We start from the raw sequence: 16,490 nt of genomic DNA, 5'->3' as shown, positions 1-16,490 counted from the left end.
GTTGAAATTCCTAGGGAGGATTTAGTATATATAGACTAGAGACAAGTTCACAGTGGATTTCTGCAGATCACTTCTCAGTTGGTCAAAGTTACAAATACTTAAGACCAAATGTAAATCTGTTGACTCAGGTTTACATTGTGCTGAAAATTGATTGCTTGATGATTTGCTGTCTAGCCACCATTTTTATTGCAATCAGCAAAAATGTTGAATGGTATCCCTTACTTCAATTGGATCAGTTCAGAAAAGTTCTGGATGTCCACAGTGTGAATTTGGCTTGTAATTTGAAAGCTTTGAGAAGAGATCTTAGGCTGAGTGGTCCAGGTTTCCAGTGACGGGATAAAGCCCAGAGAGTGATTACTGCGGAATTCAGTGTCACTGATTGGGAAATGGTTTTCAATCCAGTCATTTCAGATAGTTTATCTCACAGAAAAAAAGGGTGAGAGACTGCACATCAGGTATTTGCATGTTATTTCCTATTCTTAATCAGGGCAGCACTTCAGACAGAAATGATAAATAAAAATCAAAATTGATGGGTGAGAGATTAGATAAATAAATTGGTCTGTAGTGAAGGCTTTAGAAAAGTCAGTGTTGAGGAATAGTTTGTGTGGGTATAGTTGGAGGAATTTTCAAGCAAAGCTTATTATTAGGGCTGGGTTCAGGATTTTATGAAGAGAGGGGGGCATAGTTCAGTTTCGTACTCTCTCTCCCCCTTAATATCTGTTATCCCCCCCCCCAAAAAAAAAAAAAAAATGTTTTTTTGAAATAAGGTCACTACAAAGGGGTATTTTGAGAACAATGGCATGTAAAATGGAGTGGCATCTATTAATGTACACAGAGGACTGTCCAGGACTATGTATAGCCATACTTTATGGTGATTTCTATTGGTCATGTCTAGGAAATTCTAGGTATTTCATATCTGACCAATGTGGACTCCTTATCACCTGTCTCTTTCTCTCAGGTGATAAAGGAATTCCCTCCTGGATTTTTGCTGAATGAGAGGTGGGCAATGGCGAATTTAAGGAAGAAGGGTGAAGATGAGAGAGAGAGAGAGAGAGAGAGTGTGTGTGTGTGTGTGAGAGAGAGAGAGAGAGAGAGAGAGAGAGAGAGCAGTTTGGGATGTACTAGTGTAATGCAGACAGGAAAAGGACATAAAAGTATGGGAGATAGAGAGATGATATCAGAAGTCTGCCTTTCAGGATTTGGTTTTTGTGGTTTCATCGCAACATTTTCCCCAATAAATGGAGCTCTGTACAAGGCAGATATGGGCCTAGACAAGTGAGGATATACACACATTAGAGTATGTGGGGAGACTTCCTAGTTTGTTTTGAAATCCAATTATCCACCAAATTAAAGGGATTTAAGTTACTTGTACATAAGTGCCTAATGAAATAATTACCTTGTTATAAAAAAAGACAGAATTAAGTGAGAACTTGTTATCAAAATGTGTTCTATGTCAGGAAGTAGGAATGATTTAGTGAATTTTAAAGAAATTGATATGCATTTAGTCATAACATAGTCAGACAGTGTGAAATAAAAATTCTTCCCAAAGGAAAAAAATGTACCTAGCTGAAAAGCTGAAGGAAATGAAGATAAGGTCTCATTTTTCTGACTCAGATGTGTGGTAAGAACAGATAATAGAAATCTGGTCGAGAATGAAGAATTGATTAAGGGAAACAAAAGTGTTGTACTTTGAACAAAGCATTAAAGGGATAATAACTCTTCGTATGAGATCTATATTTCATAATCAAAACATTGTGAACAACTCATAGAAATATAATATATTCTGTTGTACCACAAAAACTGCAGTTATAGCTATTATTCTGATATCTGAGCTTGTCTTTAGACCACATGACCTCCATTGATGGCTATACTCTGTTATAATCTCTTAAGAGATTATAACAAAAAAACAAACATTTTAGAAAAAAAAAACAGGGACTAACTTTGAATGTAAAAATGGATTCATTAACCATTGGTAAGTATGGGAAAATTGTTGTTTACTGCAGGAAAATTCATTTTTTTGGCTAAAACGAAGAGTTATTATCCCTTTAAGCGGCATGATAAAAATGAATATTTGATTTGATAAATAATCAAGTTGAACAACAATAAAATTTCAAGTTTAAATTGTTTTGAATTCTTGCTAATGAGTAGAATTTGGGAATATACAGAAAGAAGAATGAATTAGAAGGTTCTAGAAATATCAGACTCATATAAAAAAACTCGATGAGTCTCCTATGAAGATAAGTCAAACTTTCCTCAGTCATGTGTTAGGTAGTGCACTGAGAACATGTGTTATATTATAGTTAAGGTAGAAGACTGCAGGTGCTAATTTTTTTTCAATGGCTGGCAAATTTAGAAAGGAAAATGTCCAGGTCTACACACATATCAGGCAAGTATTGAAGGCATGCTCATGCTGAATTCTGGTAATACTCAAGTTCTTTTATGAGCTGGCTCCAGAGCTTATGACAAAGATAATCCCACATTTTTTGAGTCAGATATTTGGCAGCAGGGCAGATAGAACAGGTGTAAGGCAGGAAGGTACAGATAGTGGGAGAGTTCCCCAGGTGTGAGCTCAGGTAACATGACTTAATGTCTTTAATCTGCCTCATCAGATGAACCCCCTGGGGTTAACAACATCTGGGGAATTGTGGGGTTTGGTGATTAGTGTAAAGCTTTTTTAAATGAGGCTATGTTTGCACTTATAATTAAGACTGAAGAAAAAAAATGGGAAATAACCTCCGTAGTGAAAAATCATTGCCCAAGCTGAAATGCATTTGAGGATTGCCTGTATTTCAATTTTAATGATAAATAAATGACAAATTGCATTTTATGTCATGTGAAATAATGACTGTTACCAAAAGATGACCCATCCAAAATCAATGGCAAAAGGTCTGACATTGAATATTGCTAAGTAGTAAGGTATGTTTAAGAACCATCAGTGGACATTTTTTTTTTTGCACTTTTTAAACTGGCGGGTTAGGTCTTAGCTGACAGAGCAATATATTCCTGGAAATTGAATTCCAAGCTCACCAGAGACCCCTGTCTTCCTGTGATGTCTCATTACTTTCTTGAAAATTTACAGCTACTTGGACAGTGATGGAAATCTTTTCTTTGTTGCCCAATTGATTTCTGGGAAATTAATCCATCAGGTTGTCTAGCTGTTCCTTGCTTTAATGGCTCTCAGGGAAATTCAAAGTGTTCTTGTCTTTTAGATGTCAACTTTTGTCTGAAGTGATCTGGAAGGTGTCAATATAAGCTGTAGGCCAGTAAAACTTAGTACGAAAGAGGGGAATACAGGCAGCATACCTGTGCATGTATATATGGGTTATTACTTATACTAGTACATATTGCATGTGTCTGGGAGCAGCTTGGGTGTTAGTGCTGAAGCCATAATAATGGAAGTGGCAATTTACCCCCCCCTCCCCCCCTTTACAAAATAGCTTAACCTATGTTGAGAGAGAGAGAGAGAGAGAGAGAGAGAGAGAGACTTCAGAAAAAGTAGAATTAATAGAAAAAGGAAATGAAAAGCAGCTTTCAGCTTGTGAATACAGAAATCAGGGAATGGCATTCAGCTTCATAAACATGAAAACAAACACTTCACAAGCTTGATGAATGTTAGCTATACCTACATGTAGGCCCCATCTAAAAACCAAATTCAATTTAGACCAATAAATAATGGGCACACCCAACTACTATTGATAGGTCTCTAATGAGTTATTGATTATTTTCACCTCAGAAAAGTGTTACCTCTTATGCCTAATGGAAAAACCACATTTATTGGAATTGATTTGGAAAAAAAAATCATCTGGTTTGTTCACTAGGTTCTTAAATGCTGAATCTACACTTAAAAAGGTATGTTCTTGTATCACTTTGGTTGAAGCTTTGAAACTAGACGTGGTATGATAATTATTATTTGTGCACAGCCATTCTATTTATGTTAACTAGATACATAACAATTATTTATTTAACAACAGATAGAGTAATAAAATTGCTTCACAGCACTATAAAATTTATAGTGTTTTCACATATTAATTGTATTTATAAAATCCAGTGTACCTGTCATTATATAATTAAATATCTCCTTATAAATACTCCATAACCAAAATATTAATTTTTCATAGTAAAATTTGGCTTTTATTCATTTTTAGTAGTAGGGCTTATTATTAAAAACAAATATCAACCCATAATGCTCTAGAAAATTATGATTTATTTGCTAGAAGTTTAATTCGCATATTATAATATTAGGTGATTCTAAAAAACTATTATCTTTGTGCATTAAATTCTAATCATCATAAATAAGCATACTGTGTAGACCTTTTTAAATGAATGAATGAATTGCCAAAATGAAGGTAAATGATTGGTAGTGAAGTTGTCACTGTGTTGCAATGTTACTGGTGCTTTGAACTTCTGATGCCTCTGAATACAATCGTTAAAATATTTTGACGAGAATCGGTGGACCATTTTTTACCTTTCTCTTGAATGCTTTTCCACCTTGTACTTAAATTTATATACCAAGGTTTGCAGTTGGTGATTGGGGTTGTTAGATCTAAGCATTTATAATCTTTCTATTTCAATATTGTACTTCAAAATAATCTATTGTATGTTTTACCACTAGTTTTATGTGATATTTTTTATATTATACCAGTATGTTGCATAATAATCTGTCATGTTGGGTTAATAATCAGTAAAGAACCATATTTATTTCTGCAGTAATAATGGCTACAAAGATAACTTAAACTTATGTCTTTTATTAATATCACTTAGGATGGAGAAAGGCTGTTGGTTGGTGCTGTCGGAGCCTACTACTGGCAAGGTAAGTTATCAAGACTAAATTTGTAAGATGACAATTGTTTATAGGCTGGGCCCTGTTATTAGAAAGCATCGCATATTGCGAATAACGATATCACATAGAGGCTACAATGTATTATATGGGGTGAGTATGGGCGAGTTATGGAATCAAGATGCTTGCGTTCGGTCGCAATGCACTATGCTTCCGAGTTATGGGGCCCTGGTCTCTTAAGGATTATCAATTTTTTGGGGGAGGGGGTCATAAGGAAACCAGATTCTCAGCCACACTGACATGCCTCCATTTCTGCATGGCCAGCTATACTACCACCCTGTGTTTCACAGTTTCCATCAATGACACAGGAAGGCCTACCCAACTACAAGACTTGGCACCCAATGATCCTGAATTTACCGGTAGATCGGACCACACTATCCGTTTTCAAGGTGTGTGTCAGTACACACTTCAAAGTATCAGATGCGACATTGCTCTTGCCTAGTATGCAATGTGATAGTGATGATTCTGAGCGGGGTTGGAAAATAGTGCATCTCATCTCAAAATTTGTTCCGAAATGCATACTGATGCACACATTGAAAATGGGTAGAGTGGTCCGATCTACTGGGGAATTCGGGATCATTCAGTGCCGATAGTACTGATAATGCAAAGGTTTGTTATCAGTTATCTCCCCAGTGCCAACTCAGGGTGTCCCTGCAGTAGCCATTCCCAAATGGTGTTTATTTCCCTAAACCTGTGTTAGTTTTTTCAACCAGGTATGTTAATTGAACCCAGGGCTATGTTCTCAGGGGAAATGGTTCTCTTATCTGCATTAAATGCCATGGGTTTTATTCACAATTTTTTTTCACGCAGAACCTTAATACTCTGCTCTGGTTTACATGCTGGACAAACTGTGGACTCACCAGGTTGATTGCAATTGATATTGCTGAGCTGAGTGTTATGCTTATGGAAGCATTTTCATTTATTTAAGCTTATTAATTCTTTATTTCTTTGAACCCAAATAAATGTTAAATTGGAAAAAAAGTATTTATTTAAAACATTTTACATTTTCTGCATTACAAGCCCAAGTAATATTTATCCTGAACATGAATTTAACAGCCTTAACACAAAATTATGATAGGAAATGAAGGCTCTTCTTCATATGGGGCCAGAAATTTATTGGGGTTAGAGAGAGGCCAGTTTTGGTGGCATACTGGTCAAAAATTACTACCACAATTATGATATCCATGTTAAGGGCTGCTGACCGCACAATCTGTGCCCTGCACCACTTGTAGTTATGACCTTTGTCCACTTCCTGACTATTTTTTCGGCCTGTGTGACTCTCAGTCAGATTTAAACATTGCCAAATGGCAGCCATGGAAGTGGTTATAATCTGGTTCTTATTAATCTGTGGAGAGAAGTTTTTTGCTTACATGTCCTGTCTCAGTTTGACTTGCTTTTTCAATTTTAAATACTTGCAAATGTATAAGACATTAAAAAAAGAGATAAAATCTTTCTCTCAAAGACTTCCGCTCATGTTGGCCTTGTTTATATTTTTTTCAGATGAGTGGTCATGATAACCTGTAAAAATGGAAATGTGAAATATTTCAGCCGAAAAATTAAAAAAAAAAAAAAAGAAAAAAAAAAAAAAAAAACAATGCAAGTACCACAGTAGTTAAATGTCAGGAAAAGGATGGGTAGAAACAACTAATGCACATTTGATATGCCAACTAAGGTTGACTCTAAATTTCTTCCACATTTGTGTGAACTGCTGCCTTTGTCATATTAATTCTACAAAAAAGTGCTCATATTAAACTGCCAGTCTCATGAATAAAGCTTCCTTTGTTGAAAAAAATAACCAGTCCATTATATTTATTGCTGGAACAAAGAGCTGGGATAGCGATATCTTTATTACAAAAACAGGGGGGTCACATCTTATGGACAGTGCCCTCTATTATTTCTGAAGAATGCTTTGCTCACAGTTCACATCAGCACTAACTTAGGGCGTATTCCCAGAGCTTTTAGATCGATCTATCCCCGTGGTGAGTCTCACTAGATTACTGTCAGATAATCCAGCTTAAATGTCTGTCCCACCTACTACAAGCTATAAGGGGGTAATTAACTTTCGTGCCCGCTCGACTGACAGCTATCTAGCTTGAACCCCCAGGGAGTTAGGTCGATCTAAAGTAGATCGATCTAATCTCTGGGAATGGGGTCTGAGACCATGAACTGAGATTTCAACATATAACTAAGTAAATCCCAGGCAGAAAATGACAAACTTCTTACTTTTCATTCCATGCAGAAAGTTTGATGGTAGGGGTGGTGCTGTGTCTGAAAAAAGTGTGGCACTTTTTAAAGCCTCTGTTACACTTAATAAGGCTGAGAAGTTTGAAACGTAGCTTGAATAACTCTGTATTTATGTATTTACATTTATCAGAAAGGGGACATTCAGGCTAAAAAGTTAAAACTAAAACGTGCAAATTGAATACTTGCCAGAAACAGTGTGAAGTAAGTGTGCCCTGATCCACTGTATCTTACTGCTTGGTTAATTATAGTTAATTGGAAGACAGTGGTTCCTTCTTGTTTAAATAGTAATATGACTATTACAATGTTAACTTGTGTAATGAGAGAGATGAAGTTTACGTTTTAGTATTGTGCTGTGTTAATAGTATATGTCAGGAGGGATGCTCATGGACTTAGGGTGTATTCCCAGAGATTTAGATCGATCCAAGTATTAAGATTTAGATCGACCTAACTCCCTGGGGGTTCAAGCTAAATTGCAGTCAGCCGAGTGCACACCATAGTTAATTACCCCCTTACAGCTCTCAGTAGGCGTGACAGACGCTTAAGCCGGCTAAGCTGACAGTAATCTAGTGAGACTCCCCAAAGGGATAGATGGATCTAAAATATATGGAAATGGGGTCTTACTGTAACTAGATTAGTGTTAATATGTCTAGCATATATTAATTTTATGTGACTGGTAGTTGTGACAAGCTACATCTTCATGTCTGCACATGAGCAGTGAACATCTTAAGCAATCTTATATGGCAGTCATTGTGGTCTGAGTACATGCATGCACCCTGTGTTAAGAGAAAACTGGAAACTCAGCTTTACTAGCCACTGCTGTTTCCAGTATCCTTTGAAACCCTTGGTGAGCACATGTACAATGCAACTTTCTATTATCCCTCCAATTAGTCTGGCTGTAGTCCAGGCATTAAAGAAAGTACTAGTATTAAGAAAGATTTTCATAATAATTACCAGCAGTTCAAACTCATTGCTATTATTTTACAGGCCAGCTCTTTTCTATAAATCTGAACGACCGAAGAGACATGCCAAAAACAAGTGAAGGGTCGGAGGAATACGATGACAGTTATTTAGGTAAGTATTAAATGATGGTGTTTTATCAGGGAATGTGTGGCTTTTGATATTGGAACCCTTATTTTATTAGGCACATGAAACTGTATTAAAAATTATTGCTAAATGTTGGAGCTTATATGACCAAAAATGTCAAGTTTAATTGATTCCCAGCTCTTTCCCTCTCTTTTCTCTCTATGTCTCATTTTCTCTATCTCTCTTTTTTTCTATCTCTCTCACATGCACACACATACATACACACGTACCCATTCACAAAAACAAAAATTATAAGTGTCATATACATGAATCGGAACTCAAACAAAAATAACATAAATTTATCGTGAAGGATCCGTATAAACACATAAACACCAAAAAGGAAAAAAAAAACTCAAGTCAAAACACAAACAGACAAATTATCGCCAAACATCACACAAGCACCTTGTGCAGCATACCCTAGATATAATGTGGTTTTTATGGTGGACTGTTTCCAATAGATAAACACAGTCATCTTCAGTATTGTCATGTCGCCAGCATCCATCCTATCAGTTTTGAGATCTAGACACAGGATCTATGGAAACGTGAAGTGCATATTTATGATACACAGTGTAGGAGTTAATACAGGACTAGTGCAACTTTTTTGTGAATATCCTCTTTTAGGCAGTTCGTGCCAAATTTTCACTGTACGTTTTTTAATTGAATGCTCTCATTTGAGAAGTTTGTGCCAATTTTTGATTGAGGTTTTGGGATTTGATGTAGTTGGACAGTAATTGTATGCAATAGCTGGCAAAGTTGACAGTCAGCTGACATCTTGATTTTTATTACTTGATGAATGTAAAAACCACATACAATATTCTGTGAGTACTGTGCTGGACTGTTAAGGAAATTCCTGTATTGTAAAGGAAAACTGAGACAAAATGACTCAAGTATTTTCACATTGCATTTAGATGTGAAAATCCTCAATTCTTCCAAGAATGAAGTAATTCTTCAAGGTAATGAAAATGCCCCAGAGTGTCATTCAAATAACTGTTTGTTTGAATTGATGAAAAAAAGCTTGGTATTGGTAAGATTTTAAATTTTAAAAAAGGATTTTACTTTTTCAGTTATAAATTGGTGCTGGAAAGACTCCAAATTTAATAAAAGTGAACCCAGGGAACAAATTGTAGCCACCATTCTTTGACCACACTCAACTGATTGTATCCACTTGTATAGATTACTACAGACAAGCAGTTGGTGTCATGTGCCCACTTAGTTGTTATTCAAGCTTCAAAAAACATGGACCAAAAAAGTCCTCCTTCATTGGTGGTTACTAGTAATTGAGACTGCCCTTGTTAGTAAGGAATGGACAGACTTCTGAACTTTTAAAATATAAATAAAAAATTAAGCCAAGGCGAAGCAAGTGTCAAGCACTATGTTGGTGGTATATAGGGATGTAATTGAATATGGTATAAGTAGACAGACAAACGATTCAGATGTACTCTTATTAGTCAGGGCCTGTTCACACAAAATAATTGAAACCGAGAACAGTCCGACTTGCATAATCAGTGAACAGATTGCCTCACTGGAGATCCCAGAGGCTATGCAAATATCTTTATACAACTGTCTGGTAAAAACATCTTTGAATCTAGTTCAAATCAGTTCAGATATGGCCATGTGGGAACGCTGTAATGGCTATACAGACCTTATGTTAGCACAGATCAGACAGGGTACTGTTTTTCTTTGTCATGGCCTGTTTTGTTAGGGTGGTAAACATGTACAAATGGAAAAAAAGGAAGGCAGAGACTTCAAAGTGCATCATTATCAACAAAGAAAAAAAAAAAAGACTTCAGGAGAAAATAATTTTTTTCCTTTTCCGTAATTTGGGAGAAGGTTAACCCTGTGTTTGTTAGCCATTGATCTACTACTATAAATACAACATGCAGTGTTTGTTAGAACACAACTGATCTTTCTGGACAAATGAGAACTAATGCACCAACTCTCATGATACAAGATCGCATTTTATATCACGGGTTTTATTTTAATGACTGTCTCTGATGATTCAACAATTGATACAGTATTTTAACCTTTCCATCACATGGTGTTCATGGAGGTGGGGGGGGGGGGGGGTTGGGGGGTGGTCTCAGGAGCCTGCATGTATACACTCATGCCGTGTGTGTGTGTTTATGTGTACAGATAAGTGTGTGTACACATAAATGCATCATCTAGGAGTTCCGTACGAAAACGTGAAGGTACCCTGAACATTTTAAGCACATGTAAAAAATATGGACATTTCTGTGATTCTTGCACACAATGCAGTTTTACCATATGGATGAATTAGATTAAAGGGATTTGCTTTAACAGCATCTTATTAAACTTCAGTGAAAACACAATTCTTCTCTGTTAACCCAACAAATAAAGAGAGAAGTGCCAAAATAAACCAGGTAATATATTTAGATAAAGTCAGCTGGAATACTTCAGAAATTTGTGTGTATTTGTAAAGGATCTAGCAGAAATATATAATATGCTCAAAAAGATGACTTCAAAATACAGAGTATGTTGATAAAAGTTGCCCATTTCTGTGATGGGTCTTAATATTAGCTGCTTATAATTATTCTCAACAACTAAGGTATCATTCCCAGGCCCTGTCAGACTAGCTGTGGATCGATCTATCTTCAAGGGGATTCTCTTTAAATTGCAATCATCTTAAGCAGCTTAGATGCCTGTCACGCCTACTGAAGCTGCTAGGGGGTAATTAATTATCGTTTAGCAGCTTCATTGGAGATGGATTGATCCTGATAGATTGATCTCCCCTTGGATCCTGATAGACTGATCTTGGTATAGGAACCCAGTCTAAGACCCCATATATCAGGCAGAAGAAAGTTCATGTCTGAACAGTCCTGAGCAATAATGAAATCTCGGGTCAGGAATACAGCCCCTAATTGTTGTAGCAGGAAGTTGGCACTATTTTATGTTTTCTTTCCATTATGATGGTCTAAAATTATTCATCTCAATTACCGAACTACAGCATCTCCCATGTGGATGTTTGTTATGATATCTGATCTTACAGAAAACAATGGCTAACTTATCTCAAGCTAGAGACTAATTTCTTAAATGAGCTTACATGCTGAGTAAAATGAAATTATGTGTTTAAATAATTCCTGGAAAGTATGGTTAAGCAGTTTTCTGTGTAATATGATTTTTTATAGTCCGTAATGAATTCTCAAACAACTTAAATTTGTTGACAGCATGAAGTTTCCTAGATTCATTCAAAATGATAATTTCTCACCTTGGGCCATAATTCTACAGTTCTTACTAGAATAACAATCATGGTGTACTAGTTAATTATGAATTTCTTTGTTTCTAGGTTACTCCAGTGCTACAGGTGAATTCACGGGAGACAATGATCCTGACTTCGTGGCAGGTGTACCCAGAGGCAATAAACTACTGGGACAGGTAGAACAATGTGATATGATGATATAATATAATATGACATAAAGAAATAATCCGGTATTTTTAAAGCAGTAATAAATTTTATATAAAATGATATATGATATAAAAGATTCGAATAAAAATGAGTTTTTTTAGAAACAATTGTAAATTAATTTTATGTGAATTGATAAATTGATAATAAAATTAAGTGTGAAAATGACAAGATCAAAAGATAGGATTTAAAAGAAGTGGACTTTTGGAAGGGCTAGAAAGACTTAAAATTAACATTATTATCTTTATAAAATCATTTATTGAAGCAGTTTTTCTGCCTATATTTCTAGGTTTCTGTATATGACAAGACTCTATTTAACCGTGCGAACATCAGTGGAGAGCAGCTCGGTGCTTACTTTGGTGCTTCAGTGGCTGTGGATGATTTTAATAATGACGGGTAAGTGTAAAGACATGCTTGCCTCAAGCTCAAAAGATTTCTGAGGCCCAAACACAAAATAAAGCTGGAGATTAAATGTTCTGATGATGCTCTGTGGTCAGAGTTTAAGTCTAATTTAATCCTTTGTGTGAATGCGTCAGTGGATGAAGTATGGGTAATATTCTAGTAATGGCCCCCTATCTAATATAACCAAGCCAGCCAGCATTAAAACACTTCTAATATCAGGACAGATAAAGGTCCAGGCTCCTGTGGAGGAGGAATGTAAATATTTGCTAGTGTCTGATGGAATTTTTACACCTGTTTTGTCATATTGGAGTATTTCTTGTACTGTATTAGTGGTTTTTTAATCGTTTCACTTTTATCTAAAGGTAATAGCTGCCACAATTATATGGTAGCAATGCATGAATGTCATTAAAAGTTTACCTTTCAAATTGTGTACATGTTTATAAATTATTAATTGTTTTCCTGCTATTTTATTGTTGGGCTGGTGAAAAAATATGACAGATTAAAAGTAGAAAATGCCTTTGTTTTCTTCTTAACAGAAATGGGAATATATATGGTATTCTTTAACCGTGCCAGCAGTGGTAATTGAATCTGTTCTATTATAGATTTGGCAGGTCTGGTTATTTTATATGCAATGTGAAACATTGTGAAACATGTCATGTTCTGTACAAATGTATGGAAAAGGCAAACTCTCCAGTGAACTATCATTAATTTACTTTTCGTTCTCTCTGGAACAATCCTCCTATTCCTTGGTATTATGCCAGCCAAATATCTATGGTTCACTAAGTGTTTTGTCATAAGAATGAAAAAGAAAAAAAAATTATAACAAAAATATTGATTAATAGTCAGAATAGAAAATAAATTTTAAAAAATTAAAATCTTCATATGATGGGATATAGTTACTGTATGAGCACTGTGCCCACCCTGAGTTACATAGGTTCTGTACACTCCATTCTCTTATCAGGCAACCTAGCTATGTGTACCCCGTGTTTCAGACTGGGTGCAGGCCAGATATTTTAATTGTTTTTTAATATTCACATATGCCAACTTATTGGATAATCCTGCACACAGGGGGATTTGAAAGTGAAGAAGCTGGCATGCATGGGATCTGAAGCTTAGGGTATCCTAGCTATGCCATGCCAATTCTGTTGGTGAAGATGGTAAAAATATGTACATGTAGTGATAGTTAAGTTACCATCAGTATAATGATTCTCAGGGCAATACTCAGGTAGGTGATACTGTTGAGGTGTCAAGCTTGAAGAGAATAACCAACAAAGCATGACTCACCTGTGTATAAAACAGGTGTGGAGTCATAGAGGTGAGTGAGTGTGAGGCACCTTGATTTTCAAAGGTTAACAAAAACTCCCTTGGGTTTTCTGTCAGCATGCCTCTGCCATTTACTATATCCAGCATCAGAGACATGCTGACAGTGGATGAGTGTTTCGCTGAAAAGCTTCAATTGTCCTCTGAAATTCAGGATGGGGTATGGTGATTCCTCACGAGTATCAAATAAAACAATCACTACAATATGTTTTTCTCAGTATTTATCATTTTCTGTTGCTGGAAAGAACCCAATATGCTTTTCAGAACATTTGAATCGTCCTCTTTCCACTATGAATGGATGGGGCAATGCAAAATATATGAGTTATTGAGAGAAGAGTTTCATTAGCTCTGTATGTATCAATTTAATTATTGTTTTTCTTTTTATCAAGAGCTTATAAAATATGTAGGTATTACCTCCAATATTTCTATGATTAGGGGCAATTGACCTGGATTTTCATTCCAGGTGAAATGACCCTGGTCATTTACTCCCTGATGATGGTGACTGACAGTCACAGAAATATTGGAGGTAATACATATTTTATAAGCTCTTTATAAAAAGAAAAACAATAATTTAAATATGAGTTATTATATACTTTACTTATTATCAATAATGAATTTAAAATTTAAAACTTCAGATTAGATGACATTGCTGTTGGAGCCCCTTTCTACACAGACTATACAGCAGGCAGCGACAACTTTGAGATTGGAAGAGTTTACATCTTTTACCAAGATGCTGAGGTAAATACTAAAAGAAATCTTGTTTTTCAGGCAAGAAAGGAATGTTTTTACCAGCTGCAATTAAATACTGTGCGGGACATGAACCCATAATTATTCTATTCATTTAACTCCTATTAGACTCCCCAAAAGGTACTTACTATCTCACTATCATTTGCTTTGAATATTGTCACTATTTTTTTCTTTGTAATGTGTGCGAGTCCAGTAAAAAAAAATTGTTATGGCCATATGGAAATTAGTTTGATATTTTGATTAATGCTGATTATTGTAGTTCTTACTTACAACTAAAGGGCCTAGCACTACAGACCTCTATGCTGGAGTAGATCAAGGCAGGGCCTTGAGTGGGATGGAAAGGGGGGGCAGTTAAAATTATGCATCTTATTTTTGGGGTGGGGGGGGGGGTGGGGGGGGGGGAGGGGAGTGAATCCAGAGTACAGACAAGTTATAATTGTTTTAGACTGACATTGTATAAAACTTGTCAAATTTCTTTTGTTTTCAGCACAGATTTCTAGCTGCCAAGAACACCACTCTAAGTGGAATGAGAAGCCGCAGTCGGTTTGGTTCAGCGCTGGCTAAACTGGGGAACATCAATGTGGACGACTATAATGGTAACATAGTTACTCCTGGTTGGAAAACTAATGTCCCAACATTCATATTTCATGCTTAGCATATGTACTTTCAACTTATTAAGACACAGTGATGCAAATGTATCTCTATTAGAAACAAAATAAACAATTTTGCAGACTTGTAAAAGTGGGACATATAGCCGCCTGGTTCTATGAAAGTGGGATCATGTGCATTTCTAATAGACATTTCCAATATATATATATATATATATATATATATATATATATATATATATATATATATATAATGATAAATAGTAATGAATTGGTGTCTGAAATTTCTTGAAGCTGGAAAAGACACCACTTACATTTTCTTTGAAAGAAAATGAAAAGAAAATTTTCTAACTCTAAGAATTGGTTAGGAGCATAAAACCTTGTTCATAGAGATGCTAAAAAGATCATAAAGTGAGAGAAACTTGTCATACCGCTGTTTTTCCAGATTTGTTAGTTGGTGCCCCCTATGATGGTCCAGATGGTAGGGGAGCAGTGTACATATACCATGGCTCTAATAAAGGGATCAGACCACAGTTTTCACAGGCAAGTACAGATGCAGAAGTGAGAAAGTATCATGTACTCCATGGGGAAAATGTTACTCGCTTCAATAATGCCTGTAGCAGTAACAGAATATCACTTCCATGAGAAAAGATGTTCCTTACAAAGCTTGCCTAACCTTCTACTGTATTACAAAATGTGCTTATGTCAAAGTTATTTTGAGTAATTTTAAGAATAACTAATTGCTGTTCCACTGCCATTTTGTTGTCACAGTGTAAATGTTAATGGTCTGTAAATCGATATCATTTAAATTTTAGGCTATCTTTGCCAAGGATCTAAGCCCCCAGTTGTCATCCTTTGGGTTTGCTATCTCTGGTGGCCATGATATGGACGGCAATTACTACCCTGATGTTTTGATCGGTTCATACACATCAGGAAATGCCATATTTCTCAGGTACAATTTCTTTAATTTTGTCTTTATCAAATTTGATTTCTGCAGTACGAGTATTTGTTTTGGCATATGGGGAAGTGATGCTTGGTGAAACAAATATAATTAGATATTTCAATTAATTCAAGTTTCATGCATTTTATACAATTTATGATCATGTCTTTAACATCATGTTTTCTGTACCCAAATAGAAATCCTGAACTCTGCAGCCATTTACATCATCATTTAGAATCATTATATGGAAGAGAGGTTGTAGAATTATCCAGCTGAGGTCTTTGAGCAATATTAGCATAGAAATGATATATTGACTGTGTAAATTAATTGTGCTCCTAGTCTAAAAATAGATTTTTAAAAACTGCATGCACGTTGTAAAATATAGTTTGTAGTATAATAATAAACCTAGAAAATATATTTCAGGTCACGTCCTATAATCCATGTGCTGACCACCTTGGCCATAGACCCACAGTCAGTGAACCTGGACAGAAAGCTGTGTCACCCTGACGATGCTCCGGAGAAAAGTTTCACCTGGTATGTCCACTTTTAAACTTTGAAGTTAATAGATTTTATTAATTGTCATGGTTGGCTGAGGGCACCCTGAGTATCTAAGTTAATAGATTTTATCATAGTGGGATAAGAGCACTCTTGAGTCTCAGAGTTAGCTGGGAACTCAACTCTGTTGTCAGCTTGCCTCTGTTGATTTCTCTATATATATTATATAATGACATTTGTGAGTCGATCACTATCTTAATTACAACTACAAGTTCTTAATGTTCAACTGTACTACAAATATTTAAAATTGAAAAAAAAAAATGAATGAATGGATGAATTTTCAATTGGATAAAATGTGCTGGGAAAACTCATTTTTGACCAAATGTGGTAATG

The 16,490-nt window shown here is 35.7% G+C and overlaps 1 protein-coding gene across 5 annotated transcripts in view; it reads left to right on the top strand.

The window, feature by feature from the left end:
• LOC106165193 (integrin alpha-8) overlaps positions 1 to 16,490 on the top strand; it is a 44,259-nt gene that overhangs the window by 15,268 nt on the left and 12,501 nt on the right. For all 5 annotated transcript variants that reach the window (XM_087012469.1, XM_087012470.1, XM_087012468.1 and 2 more), the window contains 9 exons: positions 4,762 to 4,810; positions 8,066 to 8,152; positions 11,469 to 11,557; positions 11,875 to 11,981; positions 13,943 to 14,045; positions 14,542 to 14,650; positions 15,108 to 15,205; positions 15,478 to 15,614; positions 16,026 to 16,136. In XM_087012469.1, the coding sequence (XP_086868595.1) occupies positions 4,762 to 4,810; positions 8,066 to 8,152; positions 11,469 to 11,557; positions 11,875 to 11,981; positions 13,943 to 14,045; positions 14,542 to 14,650; positions 15,108 to 15,205; positions 15,478 to 15,614; positions 16,026 to 16,136 (890 nt within the window). The remainder of the gene's footprint in view (positions 1 to 4,761; positions 4,811 to 8,065; positions 8,153 to 11,468; positions 11,558 to 11,874; positions 11,982 to 13,942; positions 14,046 to 14,541; positions 14,651 to 15,107; positions 15,206 to 15,477; positions 15,615 to 16,025; positions 16,137 to 16,490) is intronic.

The sequence above is a fragment of the Lingula anatina genome, chromosome 5 (assembly GCF_051362555.1).
Source record: "Lingula anatina isolate TDL-2025a chromosome 5, LinAna3.0, whole genome shotgun sequence".
Lineage (NCBI taxonomy): Eukaryota > Metazoa > Brachiopoda > Lingulata > Lingulida > Lingulidae > Lingula > Lingula anatina.
Note: the sequence above shows the minus strand (reverse complement) of the source record. Positions and strands in the feature narration are given on the sequence as shown.